Source organism: Cherax quadricarinatus, chromosome 72 (assembly GCF_038502225.1).
Source record: "Cherax quadricarinatus isolate ZL_2023a chromosome 72, ASM3850222v1, whole genome shotgun sequence".
NCBI lineage: Eukaryota > Metazoa > Arthropoda > Malacostraca > Decapoda > Parastacidae > Cherax > Cherax quadricarinatus.
In genome coordinates, this window is record NC_091363.1 from 116,420 (window position 1) to 135,169 (window position 18,750).

The 18,750-nt window shown below is 40.7% G+C and overlaps 1 protein-coding gene across 1 annotated transcript in view; it reads left to right on the forward strand.

Moving 5' to 3' along the window:
* knk (protein Skeletor knk) overlaps window positions 1–18,750 on the forward strand; it is a 176,331-nt gene that overhangs the window by 10,536 nt on the left and 147,045 nt on the right. Inside the window, exons 2-3 of the mRNA XM_070100241.1 lie at window positions 4,046–4,113; window positions 6,679–6,827. Coding sequence (XP_069956342.1) covers window positions 4,046–4,113; window positions 6,679–6,827 — 217 coding nt within the window. The remainder of the gene's footprint in view (window positions 1–4,045; window positions 4,114–6,678; window positions 6,828–18,750) is intronic.

An 18,750-nucleotide genomic window follows, 5' to 3' on the forward strand; every position in this document is an offset into this window, starting at 1 on the left:
TTCAACTCAAAAGAAATTTGCTCAGAAGAGATGCATTGTCTGTGCACAAACAAAACGACGGCAACAAAGACGCAAAGACACTCGGTTTATGTGTGAGGAATGTAAGGTGCCTCTGTGCATGGTGCCTTGTTTCAAGGAGTTCCACAAGCTCCAGCAGTTCTAAAACCATGTCCAGTGATTGTAAATATGTAAATATATGATAGAACATTAGTATTATACAATATTTGTGCATGTTTATTGTAATAAACAACAGTGGTAAACAATAATATGATAATAACTTTAGTGCGGTTATTGTGTTCAATACAGTGAGTTTATATACAGTGGACCCCCGCATAACGATGGCATCGCATAGCGATTTTTCCGCATAACGATTACTTTTATCGCAAAATTTTTGCCCCGCATACCGATTAAAAACCCGCATACCGATTTTCGTCCGAGACGCGTCCAATGTGCCCTCACATGTGCCGGCCGTCCCATTGTTTACCAGCCAGCCTCCGCGGTAACATCCAAGCATACACTCGGAATATTTCGTATTATTACAGTGTTTTCGGTGGTGTTTCTGGAAAATAAGTGACCATGGGCCCCAAGAAAGCTTCTAGTGCCAACCCTGTGGTAAAAAGGGTGAGAATTAGTATGGAAATTAAGAAAGATTTTGAAGGGTTTGGGGCTAACCCTGAGAAGCCTATGCCAGTTGTGGAATCCATTGTGCCTACTTCAAAGATTAAGGAAATGTGTGCAGAGTGGTTTGAACTGCAAACCTTTATAGATGAAAATCACCCTGACACAGCTGTTGCAAGCCGTGCTTGTGACTATTTCAATGACAATGTTATGGCCCATTTTAGGAAAGTCTTGAAGAAACGGGAGGTACAGAGCTCTATGGACAGATTTGTTGTGCGACAGAGGTCCAGTGACTCTGAAGCTGGTCCTAGTGGCATTAAAAGAAGAAGGGAAGTAACCCCAGAAAAGGACTTGCTACCTCAAGTCCTAATGGAAGGGGATTCCCCTTCTAAACAGTAAGAAGATAATGCTCTCCCCTCCTCCCATCCCATCAATCATCACCAGATCTTCAATAAAAGTAAGTGTCATGTAATTGTGCATGCCTTTTTCAGTTTGTGTGTATTAAAATTAACATTTCATGTGGTAAAAAAAATTTTTTTTCATACTTTTGGGCGTCTTGCACGGATTAATTTTATTTCCATTATTTCTTATGGGGAAAATTAATTCGCATAACGATTATTTCGCATAACGATGAGCCCTCTTGCACGGATTAAAATCGTTAACCGGGGGTCCACTGTATATCAATTATATACAGTATTGGTCTCTCAGGCCCCAAATGTTAGTAGGAATAGAAAAAAATTGGAAAAGAAAAGAAAAAACAACTAAAACAACAAAATAATATAATACGCGGATGTGGAATTCGTCGATGTTGCCACCACCACATCATTTTCTATAAACTTCTTGGCACTGTATCTTCGTAAGTACTGATCAGATTCTTATTTTTTTTGTTTTATTACCTTCACAAAAATATGCTCTTTAATTCTGTAAGAAAAAATAATTTTATTTTTTTTTTTCAAAATTTCTTGGACACTGGTGCGTGTCTGAAATTATCATTACCCAGAGTTACTCCATGACAGGCCCTCTCCGAAACTCGTTCTCAGGGTCGGCCAAATTTAAAAAAAAAAAAAAAATATTTTCTCTTATGAAAAGATAGAGAATCTTCCCGATCATAAAGACACCAAAAGTTTGAAATTTGATAGAAAACTTACGGAATTATGCTCTCGCAAAGTTAGCGGTCTCGGCGATGTTTACGCATCGGCGATTTTGCCCACTTTGAGCCCCATTTTCGGCCAATTTCACTGTACTAGTCGACAAAAAACATGAATATTTCGATAGAACTCCATTTTTTCTATCGAATGGGTGCAAGAAACCACTCATTTATGAAATTCTACTATCCAGTACAGTGGTCAGAATTTAGCAATTTTGCCAATTTCACACAAATTTCAAAAGATGCCAATTTCCGAATAGGGTCCAGAATAAACAAGAAAGACATTCCTGGCACTAAAATGACATTTCCTCTAGTCATTAGTCATGTCTCAAGGCCCCTCTTATATTCTTTTGCTTTCCACTTTGAATTTTTATTTTCACAAAAAATATAAGATTTACTGTTATGCAGACTACTGCATTAGTGTAAAAAATGGTATAAATATTATTGGTGCACCTGTGAAAGAATATTAGACTCACCAGTTGACGTGTATTGCATGCTTGGCACGATTTGTTTACTTTTGAAGTTTGGTAAAAATCGAACATTTCTGCTACTTTGAGCTCAATTTCAAGGCACCTTTCTTTGTAAAACCAGTCAAAATCGTCTCAATTTCTGTAATATGTATTCCATTCTATAAAATGAGACCAAGAAAACTAGAATACAACAATAAATACCATACGAAAATACACTGCAAAGTCGCTGATTTATTCAAAAAAAATGGTAAAAGTTTTTTTTTTCTCATTATGCACTGTGTGCTGCAGGATTTTTTTTAGACTGTGCACACTGACCACATAGACCCATTCTTTCATATGAAGGCCTACCAGCTTTCTCCCACTAGATTTGAGGCCGCTAGAATTTATGAGTACTAGTACGTCAAAAACCCCTACACGTAAGACGTACTAGTACGACGAAAATTCTCAAAGGGTTAAGATTCTTAATATCAGAGGATAAGTCAATATATCCATACTCATTATTTATCATTTCTAAACCCATACCTCTAACTAATCCTAGTTTAAAGTCTTAACAACCCCCTCAACTGAGCTAGCAAGAAAACCCACACCTGTCCTGGATGAGTGAACCCCATCCCTGGCATACATGTCATTTCAGCCATAGAAGTTGTCCCAGTTGTCGATGAATGGTACTGCATTACCCTTACAGTGTGTGTCCAGCCAACAATTAATACCAATTCCTCAGGACAACCATTCATTTCCAACACCCCTTGGCAAAATGCCACATATAACAGGGCACCCCCCTTCTTCCTAATTATGTCTATTGCTGTCCTGAACCTTCTAATTAAATCTTCACTTCTGTGCTTGCCTACATCATTGCCTCCAACACTGAGGCAGATAATAGGATTGATCCCATTACTGTTCATGATGTTGTCAAGCTGGCTAACAATATCCATCCCAGGCCCAGCAAAGCAAACCCTCTGCCTCCTACTCCTATCCTTCAAGCAGAAGGCTCTATCCACATACCTATCCTGGCTATCACCAACAACAACGTTTTTACCTTCCTTGGCGTTGTTCCTCGTGATGTTCCCCAGTAGTCGACTCGCATTCATCGGGTAGCACGGAGAATGGGTTTGATGTTTCCACAACAGTTTCCTGGATCTTCAGTGATACTACCTCTTCATCTGTCCTCTTGATCCTTAACTTTGTCCCATTCTTTCCAGCCACTGTCCAGGTTCCTTTCTTGGCTTGAGGATTCTCAACAGGAGGATTACTAATCTTCTTGTTTTTCTCAGTCAGTTGCTGTATCTCAAGCTTAGCCATCCTCAGTTCTTCCTTTAGCTGCTGGTAGAGTTACTCAAGAGAGGACATCTTGTTCAGATTCATCAAAGCTTATTGCTTGGGTAGCATTGAAAATTGAGTTGGGCAAAATATTTTGTTAGTGGGATGGATTGTGAAGGACCTGCCTAGTATGGGCCAACAGGCCTGCTGCAGTGTATTATTATTATTAGTATGTGTGTATTATAATAATAATATTATTATTATTGTTATTAATTTAGGGAAGTGGAGCACAGATCCAATTCCCTTGATCAAGAGCCCCTCACCAAAGAGCCTCCCTTGAGGGGGAAGTTTGCATCCTGAAATTTCGTTCATATTCAGAAGCAAAAAATCGATCAAGTGACTGTTCGTATCCTGAAAAATTCACATGGGGCATTCGTAAGCTGAGGATCCACTGTATATGGATCCTGCCTCAGAGAGAGAGAGAGAGCATGCACCAGTACAGTTCCTATATTGACTCTGTTGTGGCTCATAATTGAATTTTTTGTCCTTGCAGGGTGTTGCAGGAGTGATGACACTTATGTGGGCAAGAAGATAGGAGAACTTAACAGTTACCACCACCAGGTAAGACTGTATACCCTATCTGAGATTGAATCTGGGTCTTTTCAGTTGTGAGCCAAATGCTTAAGTTACCACTAAGTTGTGAGGCTTAGTGGTAACTCGAAAAGTGATTCTGTGGATAAATGAGGCACATTGCTTATTAGTTGATCAATATGTAAACACTATAAATATAGTAGTAATTGTAGATACGTAGTTATATAATTATGAGGCATAATATGGATAGTGTTATATAAATAGTCGAAACTCAAACTTTGAATCTTCACTCTCTTGAGAGATGTAGAATGAGAGGAGATATCATTGGATATCATTGGGAATAAACAAAGGCAATATTAACCCTTTGACTGTCGCAACCCCCAATCCTGAGGTGTCTCCTGGTGTCGCAAAATTTAAAAAAAAAATAAAAATTATTTTCTCTTATGAAATGATAGAGAATCTTTTCCCGATTGTAAAGACACCAAAAAAATTAAATTTGATGGAAAACTGACGGAATTACGCTCTCGCGAAGTTAACGACCTAGGCGATATTTACAAATCGGCGATTTCGCCCACTTTGAGCCCTATTTTCGGCTAATTCCATTATTCCAGTCAACCAAACTCATAGCTATTTCTTCAGAACTCCATTTTTTCCATCGATTGAGTACAAGAAACTGCCCATTTACCGATTTCAACTACCCAATAACATGGTCAGAAATTTGCAATTTGGCCAATTTCACGAAAATTAAAAAATATGACAATTTCAAAATAAGGTCCAGAATGAACAATGCAGACATTCCTGGCTCTAAAATAACATTTTCTTTGTTCATCAGTCATGTCTCCAAGCCCCTGTGATATTACTCTTGCTTTTTATTTTGAAATTTTATTCAAACAAAAAATAGAAGATTTACTGTTATGCAGACTACTGCAATATTGTAATAATTGTATAAATAACATCAACCCATTCATGACTGCATATTAGAATGGCTACTTGGACATTTATTGGACAATGACATCATTTGTTTACTTTTGAACATTGGCAAAAATCAAACATTTCCCGTACTTTGTGCTCCGTTTCCAGGTTCTTTTTATAGTAAAATTAATCAAAATCACCTCTATTTCTATAATATAGTTTCCATTCTATCAAATGAGCAAGAAAACGAGAATACAACCACAAATACTATACGAAAATAGACCACAAAGTCGGCATTTTAATTAAAAAAAAACGGTCAGTTTTTTTTTTCTCATTATGCATTGCGTGCTCCAGGATTTTTTTTATATGGTGCACACTCACCACACAGACCCATTCTCTCGCATGTGGGTCTACCAGCTTTCTCCTGCTTGATTTGAAGCCGCTAGAATTTATGAGTATATATACGTCAAACACGGTACCTCGTAAACGTATATATACGGCCGCGACAGTCAAAGGGTTAATAAAATACAGCCTCTCCTCACTTAGCGACATACTCGTTTACTGACGACTCAGACTTACGGTGGGCTCTCTGACCAGTATGCATACCTAAATAATGTAAATTACAACTGACTTACTCTATTCCGTTCATTACAATATACAGTACACTCCTGTATAAACATTTAAAAATATACCAGAAATGTTATAAATGGTGCAAAGATGACACTAAAACAATATCAAATATGGTTGACACAAACCCACTACCATTATAATGTACGTACTCCTTACTTGGCGACAAATTCATTCACTGACGAGATCTAAGGAATGGAACTCCGTTGTTAAGTGAGGAGAGGCTGTACTGAGGATATTGAATCAAGTAAGAACCAGAAATAATGGAGTGAAGTTAGATAAATTTAGATCTAGAAAGATCATAGGTAAACATTGGTTTTTCAAACAGAGTTGTCGATACATGGGACAATCTTCCGAATAGGCTAATTGAGGCTTAAACCTTGGGTAGTTTTAAAAAAAAGTTGGACAGATACAGTGATGGCTCATAGCTAAAATTAGTGGAGGTGCTCCTTCAGAAAATTTTTAGCCATTGTTTTAATATTGTGTAAAAACAAAAACATATACTAAAAAGAAAATTTGTACATAAGCTTGATAAAATCATAAACGTTGCTGAGTCAGAAAGAAACGCACTTGCACAACAGGGTTGGCACTGCGTCAGCGACAGTACTCTCTATACCTAGCATGCAGCATCTTATCTCGGATGTGTGTGCATGTACACAACAGCCAACACAGAGTCACTGGAACTGTGAAGCACACAATTCCATACAAGGATTTTTGTAATTTTTTCATGTACTAGTGGATGGCTACTGACATTATGCTTAAGGATTATATAATGTACAAGTATAAAGAAAGAATTAATGTCAACACTCAAAAAAATACATGTAACTATAAGAGGTATATTATAAATATTTTAACAAAAGAAATCACACTCCTCCCTATCTGCAACTTCATTCTGCAGATATTGGTAAGCTCTGTTCTTAAATTGGTTTATGTTATGATTGGCCATGACATGATCAGTCAAATTATTCCCTTTTTTCTGTATAACAATGTATAACAATAGTGATATTATTTCAGGTCATATTCTCATGCCATACTTTGATTTTACTTTACATGCAGGTCGGTGGTGATGTTTATGCTGTCGATGAAACAACATTCTTAATCAAAAACTTTATGTATGATGGTAATGGTGGAGACACATTCTTCTGGGCTGGCTCAAGACCACGTCCAGGACCCCAAGGTTTCATAGTTCCTAATGAACTAGGAAGGTTAGAGTAAGATTAGTTTTAAAAAATATTTTTAAAATGTGGAAAGTCAAGCAAATAACAATAGGAAAACTGTGTCATGTATTAGTGGCATTACTTAACTCCAGATCTATCACATACATGGAGCAGCAGAATTTCAGCACCAACGTTGGCAGAGTGCTGACCTTTCCTATTATGGGTCCTGAGCATCAGGACATTTATCCTTAATCTAATCTGCACTAGTGTTTTTACTGCAGAGTTGTATGCCATCTTCATAGCGCTTCTTTGTATTACATATATGTCTCCTTCGATGTTTGTGATCATTTCGGATTCTCTCAGTGCTTTACAAGCCATTAAACAATTCGACTCCCCTCATCCATTAGTCCTCTGTATTCAACAGTGGTTGCTCCACGTGGCTAGCAAGAATAAAGATGTTGTTTTCTGCTGGGTCCCTGGTCATGTTGGTGTGCAGGGCAATGAGCAGGCAGATGTTGCCGTGCGGTCAGCTGTGCATGATCTCCCAGTTTCTTATAGGGGTATTCCATACAGGGATTATTTTCCAGTCATCTCTGCCTTTCTCTACTACTGTTGGCAACAACGGTGGTTGGGCATATGCCATAACAAATTGCGCTCTGTTAAACCGCTTTAAGGCTTGTGGCCATCTTCCTACCACCGTTGCCATTCTCGGGAGACTGCGCTCTCCCGGCTCCACATTGGTCATACACACCTTACCCATGGGTATCTCATGGATAGACGCCCTGTTCCTCTCTGTGAGGCTTATCAGGTCCCTATTTCGGTTCTTCACTTCCTTGTTGATTGCCTGATTTACCAGTGAGCTTGCAGGATTTACCTCCAACAATGCCGCCACCCTACCACTCTTACTTTATCTTCTCTACTCGCAGAAGACCCCACCTTTGACTCCCAAGCACTTTTTGACTTTGTCAGCAACTGCCTTATTATACGAACTTTGACACATAGCACTTAGTGTTCCTTCCATCCCTTTTCTCCCCTCACCTCTGATCCCCTTTCCACCTAGCTGATTATAACCTCCACACTACATACTGCCCCACAGTGCTATATGACCCTTGTCGGTTTAACGCTTTCTCTGTTTATAATAATCAGTTAACAGTGCCTGTTGCTCAACTAGTTTATTTTGGGTCCCATGCTCATCTTGTGAGTGGTAGAGCAAAAAAAACAGAATTACGGAGGTTATAATGTGACTTCATTAGACCCGACTGCAAATAGTTGCATCACACAAAATATTTAAAGCTGTTTCATGTATATTACAGTTTCTTCATATAACTGACATACACAACACAGTATACCCAGAGAGGGTTTCGGGGCTCAGCGCCCCTGTGACCTGGTCTGTGCAATAGGAAGATACAGTGGACCCTCGTTTTTCGTAACTAATCCGTTCCAGTGAGTGTGACTTATCGAAATTGACGATTTGCGAATCCATTTTCCCCATAAGAAATAATGTAAATCCAATTAATTCATTCCAGACACCCAGAAGTATCAACAAAAAATTTTTTTTTACCTTAACCCGTAAACGGTCCAAGCAGATCTACATTCACATGTGTAGTGCTACAAAAGTAGATCTACATTTTTTTTACATATTTTCAAATATAACAAAAAAAAAGTAGATTAAAGTTTTTTTACACATTTTCAAATGTAAAAAAACAAAAAGAACTACTTTTTTACATACTTTCAAATGATGAAAAAACGTATATATACGTTCGGACCGTTTACGGGTTAAAGATAGATTTACCTGCACAAAAGAATGAACATTCAACATGACAGTTACCTTTATTGAAGGCTGTTGTTGATGAATGAAAGACAGGGAGGGGGAGAGAGGGAAGAGAGGTTATTGTTTGGAAGGGGAATCCCCCTCCATAAGGACTCTAGGTCACTTCAGGGGTCACTTTCCTAGCCACTTACCTAGCTTAAATATAGATTTGCATGCAGAAAAGAATGCCAAATAAATATAAAGCACTAATAAAATGTATAAATGAACATTTAACATCACACTTACCTTTATTGAAGACTCTTGTTGGTGTATGGCAGGCAGGGTAGAGGGAGGGGAGGCAAGTTTATTGTTGGAGAATATGACACTAATATCAACTCTATGGCTTATTTATTTATCACAATTCAACTAATATGACAGTAAACAATATTAATAATATAGAAACATGGAATATACTCTACAATGAATAAAATGAGTCATTATGTATGTTGTTGTTGTTGTTGGGGTTTATAGGGTCACAGACAGCATATGTCATCAGGAGCTGTGCAGTGTCACAAGGGAGCAACCAAAGCAGGGAGAGAGGTCTCAGAGTAGCGTAGGTGTCACTGTCCACAGTTACCCTTAGTCTAAGGGCAACCGTGGACAGTGACACCTACGCTACTCTGAGACCTCTCTCCTTGCTTTGGTTGCTCCCTTGTGACATTGCACAGCTCCTGATGATGCACCGAGAAGTGTGAGTGTACTTTAGCTAAAGATTTCCACCCACCCTGTGACTTGTCCTGCATAGTTAAGATCGCCCGTCTGCGATTGTTTGCATGCATATATATATGTGGTACTCATACATGTATGGTAAATCCTTGATTTAACAGACTTTGGAAAATGGGACAAAATCCACTGGGTTGATTGATTTAGAAACAATGAATAAATTCTGATGGTTACAGAATTGTCAGTGACTGTAATGATCGCAACAAAAATACAGTGGACCCCCGAGTTTCAGTAGCATCGACTTTCATGAAATTCGACTTTCGGCAAGTTTTTTTGGCAAAATTTGGCCTCAAGTTTCATGATTAGACTCGTGATTTGGCGACCGTCCGGTACCTGTCCGCCCGTCACCGTGCACACCAAGCCAATCTCCCACGCCATTCACGCTCAGTGTTCCATTGTTTACCAACACATGACCATCACCCCGCGGCTTCATGCGTAATAATCCATTTTTTTTGTGATTGCAACTGCTAAATAAGTCACCATGGGCCCAAGGAAAGCTAGTGCAAGCCCTTTGGTAAAGAAAGTGAGGAACACGATCAAATTCAAGAAGGAAATCATTGAAAAATATGAGAGTGGAGTGTGTGTTACAGAGCTTGCCAGGATGTATGGCAAACCCCATTCAACCATCACTTAGATCGTGGTGAAAGGAAAAGAAATAAAGTGTGCTGTTGTTGCAAAAGAGGTGGATATGCTGACAAAAAGGAGATCACAAATCCTCGAAGAAGTGGAGATTAAGGACATTTGTGCAAAGTGGACTGAAGTGCAAACATTTATGGATGAACTTCACCCTAACAAAGCTCTTGCATGTCGTATTGGCAACATGTACAATGACAGTGTTGTGTCCCACTTCAGACAGATCTTAAAGAAATGCCAGAAACAGAGCTCTGGACAGATATTTTGTGTGACAGGGGTCCAGTGGCTCTCAAGTTGTTCCCAGTGCCAGTGTCTTTAAAAACAAAGAAGGGAAGTAACCCCAGATAAGGACTTCAGGTATGAAGTCCTAATGGAAGGAGATTCTCCTTCCAAACAATAGTGTACACCTTCCTCCTATCACCTCCTCCCGTCTTCCATCCACCCAGAAGTCTTCAGTAAAGGTAAGTGTAATGTTATTATTATTTTTTTAACTGCATGTACTTGATTTCTGATTGTTTTCAGTATGTAAATCTTTATTTAATTTGAAAAAATATTTGATTTTAATATTTTTGGGTGTCTTGAATGGATTAATTTTATTTCCATTATTTCTTATGGGGAAAATGGTTTTGAGTTTCGTGAATTTCGACTTTCGGCAGGCTCTCTGGAACGGATTAATCATGAAACTCGGGGGTCCACTGTACAGTGGACCCTTGGCTAAGGGCAACCGTGGACGATGACACCTACACTAATCTGAGACCTCACTCCTTGCTTTGGTTGCTCCCTTGCAACATTGCACAGCTCCTAATGATGCACTGAGAAGTGTGAAAGTACAGTGGACCCCCGCATAGGGACTTTAATCCGTGCAAGAGGGCTCATTGTTATGCGAAATGATCGGTATGCGAATGAATTTTCCCCATAAGAAATAATGGAAATCAAATTAATCCGTGCAAGACACCCAAAAGTATGAAAAAAAAAAAAATTTACCACATGAAATGTTAATTTTAATACACACAAACTGAAAAAGGCATGCACAATTACATGACACTTACTTTTATTGAAGATCTGGTGATGATTGATGGGATGGGAGGAGGGGAGAGAGAGTGTTAGTGTTAAGAAGGGGAATCCCCTTCCATTAAGACTTGAGGTGTCGAGTCCTTTTCTGGGGTTACTTCCCTTCTTCTTTTAATGCCACTAGGACCAGCTTCAGAGTCACTGGACTTCTTTCGCACAACATATCTGTCCATAGTGGCCTGTACCTCTCGTTCCTTTATGACTTCCCTAAAGTGTTTCACAACATTGTCAGTGTACAGGTTGCCAACACGGCTTGCAATAGCTGTGTGAGGGTGATTTTCATCCATGAAGGTTTGCACTTCAAGCCACTTTGCACAGATTTCCTTAATCTTTGTAGTAGGCAACTTCTTCAATTTCTCTCTCCCCTCCTCTGAACCAGTTTCCTCAGGTCTGGCCTCTTGCTGTTGAAGTTGATCTAGCAGCTCATCAGTGGTTAGTTCTTCATTGTCCTCCTCCACCAACTCTTCCACATCCTCCCCACTAACCTCCAACCCCAAGGACTTTCCCAATGCCACAATGGATTCTTCAACTGGCATAATCCTCTCAGGGTTAGCCTCAAACCCTTTAAAATCCCTTTTGTCTACACATTCTGGCTACAGTTTCTTCCAAGCAGAGTTCAAGGTCTTCTTAGTCACTCCCTCCCAAGCCTTACCTATAAGGTTTACACAATTGAGGATATTAAAGTGCTCTCTCCAAAACTCTCTTAGAGTCAGCTGAGTTTCTGAGGTCACTACAAAGCACCTTTCAAACAGAGCTTTTGTGTACAGTTTTTTGAAGTTTGCAATAACCTGCTGGTCCATGGGCTGCAGGAGAGGAGTGGTATTAGGAGGCAAAAACTTCACCTTAATGAATTTCATGTCCCCATAAAGTCACTCTGCCACGTCTGTAGGATGACCAGGGGCATTGTCTAACACCAGGAGGCACTTAAGTTCTAATTTCTTTTCAGTTAGGTAATCTTTCACATTGGGGGCAAATGCATGGTGTAACCAGTCATAGAAAAAGTCCCTAGTGACCCATGCCTTACTGTTTGCCCTCCACAGCACACACAAATTCTCCTTGAGGACATTCTTTTGCCTGAACGGTCTGGGAGTTTCAGAGTGATACACTTTGCAATCACCAGTAGCATTGGAACACATCAACAAAGTAAGCCTGTCTTTCATAGGCTTATGTCCTGGGAGTGCCTTTTCCTCCTGAGTAATGTAGGTCCTGCTTGGCATTTTCTTCCAAAACAGGCCTGTTTCATCACAATTAAACACTTGTTCAGGTTTCAGTCCTTCACTTTCTATGTACTCCTTGAATTCCTGCACATATTTTTCAGCCGCTTTGTGGTCCGAACTGGCAGCCTCACCATGCCTTATCACACTATGTATGCCACTACGCTTCTTAAATCTCTCAAACCAACCTTTGCTGGCCTTAAATTCACTCACATCATCACTAGTTGCAGGCATTTTTTTAATTAAATCCTCATGCAACTTCCTAGCCTTTTCGCTTATGATCGCTTGAGAGACGCTATCTCCTGCTAGCTGTTTTTCATTTATCCACACCAATAAGAGTCTCTCAACATCTTCTATCACTTGCGATCTCTGTTTCGAAAACACAGTTAAACCTTTGGCAAGAACAGCTTCCTTGATTGCCTTTTTGTTGCCCACAATAGTAGCGGTGGTTGATTTGGGTTTCTTGTACAACCTGGCCAGGTCGGCGACACGCACTCCACTTTCATACTTATCAATGATCTCTTTCTTCATCTCTATAGTAATTCTCACCCTTATTGCTGTAGGGTTGGCACTAGAAGCTTTCTTGGGGCCCATGGTCACTTATTTGGCAGATAATATCACCAAAAACACTAATAATACGAAATGTTCCGATTGTGTGCTTGGATGTTACCGCGGAGGCTGGCTGGTAAACAATGCCACCGGCGGCACATGTGAGGCTGGCTAAGGGCGCACATTGGACGCGTCTCGGACGAAGAGCGGTGAGCGGGTTTTTGAGCAGTATGCGAGGCAAAATTTTTGCGATAAAAGCGAGCGGTATGCGGATTGTACGTTATGTGATGCCGACGGTATGCGGGGGTCCACTGTACAGTGGACCCCCGCATAACGATGGCATCACATAGCGATTTTTCCGCATACCGATTACTTTTATCGCAAAATTTTTGCCGCGCATACCGATTAAAAACCCGCTTACCGATTTTCGTCCGAGACGCGTCCAATGTGCCCTCACATGTGCCGGCCGTCCCATTGTTTACCAGCCAGCCTCCGCGGTAACATCCAAGCATACACTCGGAATATTTCGTATTATTACAGTGTTTTCGGTGCTGTTTCTGGAAAATAAGTGACCATGGGCCCCAAGAAAGCTTCTAGTGCCAACCCTGTGGTAAAAAGGGTGAGAATTAGTATGGAAATTAAGAAAGATTTTGAAGGGTTTGGGGCTAACCCTGAGAAGCCTATGCCAGTTGTGGAATCCATTGTGCCTACTTCAAAGATTAAGGAAATGTGTGCACAGTGGGTTGAACTGCAAACCTTTATAGATGAAAATCACCCTGACACAGCTGTTGCAAGCCGTGCTGGTGACTATTTCAATGACAATGTTATGGCCCATTTTAGGAAAGTCTTGAAGGAACGGGAGGTACAGAGCTCTATGGACAGATTTGTTGTGCGACAGAGGTCCAGTGACTCTCAAGCTGGTCCTAGTGGCATTAAAAGAAGAAGGGAAGTAACCCCAGAAAAGGACTTGCTACCTCAAGTCCTAATGGAAGGGGATTCCCCTTCTAAACAGTAAGAAGATAATGCTCTCCCCTCCTCCCATCCCATCAATCATCACCAGATCTTCAATAAAAGTAAGTGTCATGTAATTGTGCATGCCTTTTTCAGTTTGTGTGTATTAAAATTAACATTTCATGTGGTAAAAAAAAAATTTTTTCATACTTTTGGGCGTCTTGCACGGATTAATTTTATTTCCATTATTTCTTATGGGGAAAATTCATTCGCATAACGATTATTTCGCATAACGATGAGCCCTCTTGCACGGATTAAAATCGTTAACCGGGGGTCCACTGTACTTGAGCTAATATATACTGTGCATGTACTAGTGTTCTAAATGAGGAATAAATGACACTTACCTTTATTGAAGATGTAGTAATGAGTGATGAGACACTGTGTCCTGGGAGTGCCTTTTCCTCCTGAGTAATGTAGGTCCTGTTTGGCATTTTCTTCCAGAACAGGACTTATCACACTGTGTATGCCACTATGATTCTTAAATCTCTCAAACCAACCTTTGCTGGCCTTAAATTCACCAGTATGAGCGCTAGTTCCAAGCATTTTTTCCTGTTCACCTGGGTGTTAGTCGACTGGTGTGGGTCGCATCCTGGGGGACAAGATTAAGGATCCAATGGAAATAAGTTAGACAGTCCTCGATGACACACTAACTTTGTTGGGTTATCCTGGGTGGCTAACCCTCTGGGGTTAATTGTTTCTTGGTATTCTCGATAAGCCACACCAATAACAGTCTCTCCACATCTTCGAATAGTACAGCTGACGGTTCTACAGCAGCAGCAGCAGCTGACCGTGGCACGATAGTATTTCGATAGTATTTCTCACCCTTTTTACCACAGGGTTGGCACTAGAAGCTTTCTTTGGGCCCGTGGTGGCTTATTTAGCAGTTACAAACACTAAAGACACTGGAATAATACAAAATTTATCGAATGTATGCATGCAGCCATCCACCCCGGCTTGTAAACAATGTCACACTAGCTCTGCTGAGGCACTAAGGCCAGACAGACATGTTGATGCGTACGGGACAAATGATTTAAGTAGAGTTTTTCAACATATGTTAGGGTCAATTTTTTATGCTGACAAGCATCGTAAGTCGGTTTTAATGTAGGTTGAGGACATCGTAAGTCAGGGGTCACTGTATATGCATGTACAACAAAATATCATCTAATATAATTTCATCACAAACTACAATTATTTTATTATTATTATTATTTTTTTTTTTTTATTATCACACTGGCCGATTCCCACCAAGGCAGGGTGGCCCGAAAAAAAAACTTTCACCATCATTCACTCCATCACTGTCTTGCCAGAAGGGTGCTTTACGCTACATTATTATTGTTATTATTATTATTATTATTATTATTATTATTATTACTACTACTACTACTACTACTAATTTAGTCATTTCTAGTCATTTCTGGAGTGGAACCACAGTCGATGGCCTTCAAACCAACAGATACAGATACTAGTGCCGGAAAGAAAAGCCCCCCCCAGTACCACCAATACCACCAGCCCAATGACATTTTTCTTTGCAAATATACAGGGTCTAAACCGAGCAACAAACAACAAAATACCTTTCGTCTGTGGACTGCTTGCAGAGGCAAATGCAATATTCGCGGCTTTCACAGAAACCCACATAAAGGATTACTTGGACAAAGAAATATGGATCCCAGGTTAGAACCTATACAGATGCGACAGAGTGAACAGGCAAAAGGGGGGGGGGGGTGTTGGCCTGTATATCGCAGAGTCACTTGTTTGCACAGAACTGCTTAATGCCTCAAATGATGTGGTGGAAGTTTTAGCAGTAAAGATCGAGAACCAAAACCTAGTCATTGTGGTAGTCTACAAGCCTCCGAATGCAACTTCCCAGCAATTCCAGGAACAGCTGTTAAAAATTGACCACTGTCTGGAAAATCTGCCAGCTCCTACCCCCAACATCTTGCTCCTGGGGGATTTCAACTTAAGGCACCTAAAATGGAGGAATATAGCAAATAATGTTGTTGCAGTGATAACACCAGGAGGCAGCTCTGACGAGAACTCACACACACACACGAGCTTTTAAATCTCTGCACAAAATTCAACTTAAACCAGCAAATAATAGAGCCTACTAGACTGGAGAATACACTAGACCTCATCTTCACTAACAATGATGATCTGATACGAAATGTCACCATATCAAAAACAATATACTCAGATCACAACATAATCAAGGTTCAGACATGTATGCGTGGAGCCCCAGACCAACAAAATGAGATTAGTCACAAGGGAGCCTTCACCAAATTCAACTTCAATAACAAGAACAAAGTGGGACCAAGTAAACCAAGTCCTAAACGATATAAGCTGGGAAGATGGACTAAGCAACACAGACCCCAACTTATGCCTAGAACAGATTAACTCGGTGGCACTTGATGTATGCTTAAGGCTTATTCCTTTAAGAAAAAGGAGGAGTAGATGTAAAATAAAAAGAGACAGGCGCTCCCTTTACAGGCGACAGAAAAGAATAACAGAGCAGCTAAAAGAGGCCAATATATCTGAAATGCATAGGGAGTCACTGGTCAGAGAAATAGCAAACCATCGAACTTAGGCTAAAGGAATCTTATAGGAGTCAGGAATTGCGGGAAGAACTAAAACCCATAAATGAAATCGAAAGAAACCCTAAGTACTTCTTTTTTTATGCCAAATCAAAGTCGAGAACAACATCCAGTATTGGGCCCCTACTTAAACAAGATGGGTCCTACACAGATGACAGCAAGGAAATGAGTGAGCTACTCAAGTCCCAGTATGACTCAGTTTTTAGCAAGCCACTAACCAGACTGAGAGTCAAAGATCAAAGTGAATTTTTTATGAGAGAGCCACAGAATTTGGTTAACACAAGCCTAACTGATGTTATCCTGATGCCAAATGACTTCGAACAGGCGATAAATGACATGCCCATGCACTCTGCCCCAAGGCCAGACTCGTGGAGCTCCGTGTTCATCAAGAACTGCAAGAAGCCCCTATCACGAGCTTTTACCATCCTATGGAGAGGGAGCATGGACACGGGGGTTGTCCCACAGTTACTAAAAACAACAGACAAAGCCCCACTCCACAAAGGGGGCAGTAAAGCAATTGCAAAGAACTGCAGACCGATAGCACTAACATCCCATATCATAAAAATCTTTGAAAGGGTCCTAAGAAGCAAGATCGCCACCCATCTAGATACCCATCAATTACACAACCCAGGGCAACATGGGTTTAGAACAGGTCGCTCCTGTCTGTCTCAACTACTGGATCACTACGACAAGGTCCTAGATGCACTAGAAGACAAAAAGAATGCAGATGTAATATATACAGACTTTGCAAAAGCCTTCAACAAGTGTGACCATGGCATAATAGCACACAAAATGCGTGCTAAAGGAATAACAGGAAAACTTGGTAGATGGATCTATAATTTCCTCACAAACAGAGCACAAAGAGTAGTAGTCAACAGAGTAAAGTCTGAGGCGGCTACGGTGAAAAGCTCTGTTCCACAAGGCACAGTACTCACTCCCATCTTGTTTCTCATCCTCATATCTGACATAGACAAGGATGTCAGCCACAGCACTGTGTCTTCCTTTGCAGATGACACTTGAATCTGCATGACAGTGTCTTCCATTGCAGACACTGCAAGGCTCCAGGCGGACATCGACCAAATCTTTCAGTGGGCTGCAGAAAACAATGTGAAGTTCAACGATGAGAAATTTAAATTACTACGATATGGTAAACATGAGGAAATTAAAGCTTCATCAGAGTAGAAAACAAATTCCTTCCACAAAATAGAGCGAGAAACCAACGTCAAAGACCTGGGAGTGATCATGTCGGAGGATCTCACCTTCAAGGACCATAACATTGTATCAATCGCATCTGCTAGAAAAATGACAGGATGGATAATGAGAACCTTCAAAACTAGGGAGGCCAAGCCCATGATGACACTCTTCAGGTCACTTGTTCTATCTAGGCTGGAATATTGCTGCACACTAACAGCACCTTTCAAGGCAGGTGAAATTGCTGACCTAGAAAATGTACAGAGAACCTTCACGGCGCGCATAACGGAGATAAAACACCTCAATTACTGGGAGCGCTTGAGGTTCCTGACCCTGTATTCCCTGGAACGCAGGAGGGAGAGATACATGATTATATACACCTGGAAAGTCCTAGAGGGACTAGTACCGAACTTGCACACGAAAATCACTCGCTACGAAAGCAAAAGACTTGGCAGACGATGCAACATCCCCCCCAATGAAAAGCAGGGGTGTCACTAGCACGTTAAGAGACCATACAATAAGTGTCAGGGGCCCGAGACTGTTCAACTGCCTCCCAGCATACATAAGGGGGATTACCAACAGACCCCTGGCTGTCTTCAAGCAGGCACTGGACAAGCACCTCAAGTTGGTACCTGACCAGTCGGGCTGTGGCTTGTACGTTGGATTGCGTGTAGCCAGCAGTAACAGCCTGGTTGATCAGGCTCTGATCCACCAGGAGGCCTGGTCACAGACTGGGCCGCGGGGGTGTTGACCCCCGGAACTCTCTCCAGGTAAACTCCAGGTAAAGTAGTAGTAATGTACAGTATTACACTTCAAATATACAATGTTTTGTTGCAACTTAAGAGGTAAACACACCATCACTGGAGAAAGCTTGACCAGCGGTATACCGGCCACTCGTCCTGTGATGTCACATGCAAACTCTCTCTAGCAGTATTGGCACCACTCAACTATGGTACTTTCCCCCCTTCCCCCACCCTGCTATAGACATACCTCTTTCAACACTCCATATATCTGTATCTTTTTATTTATTCTGTGGTTTACTTCCCATTTCATAAACCCATCTTTGTAGTGTTTCATGTTTTCACAAAATTATTAATAGCTTCATTATTCCAGTACAGTAGAACCCATGTGTCCACTGAAATTGTATCTGCAGTTTCAGTATTCCACAGCTTACTGTGACC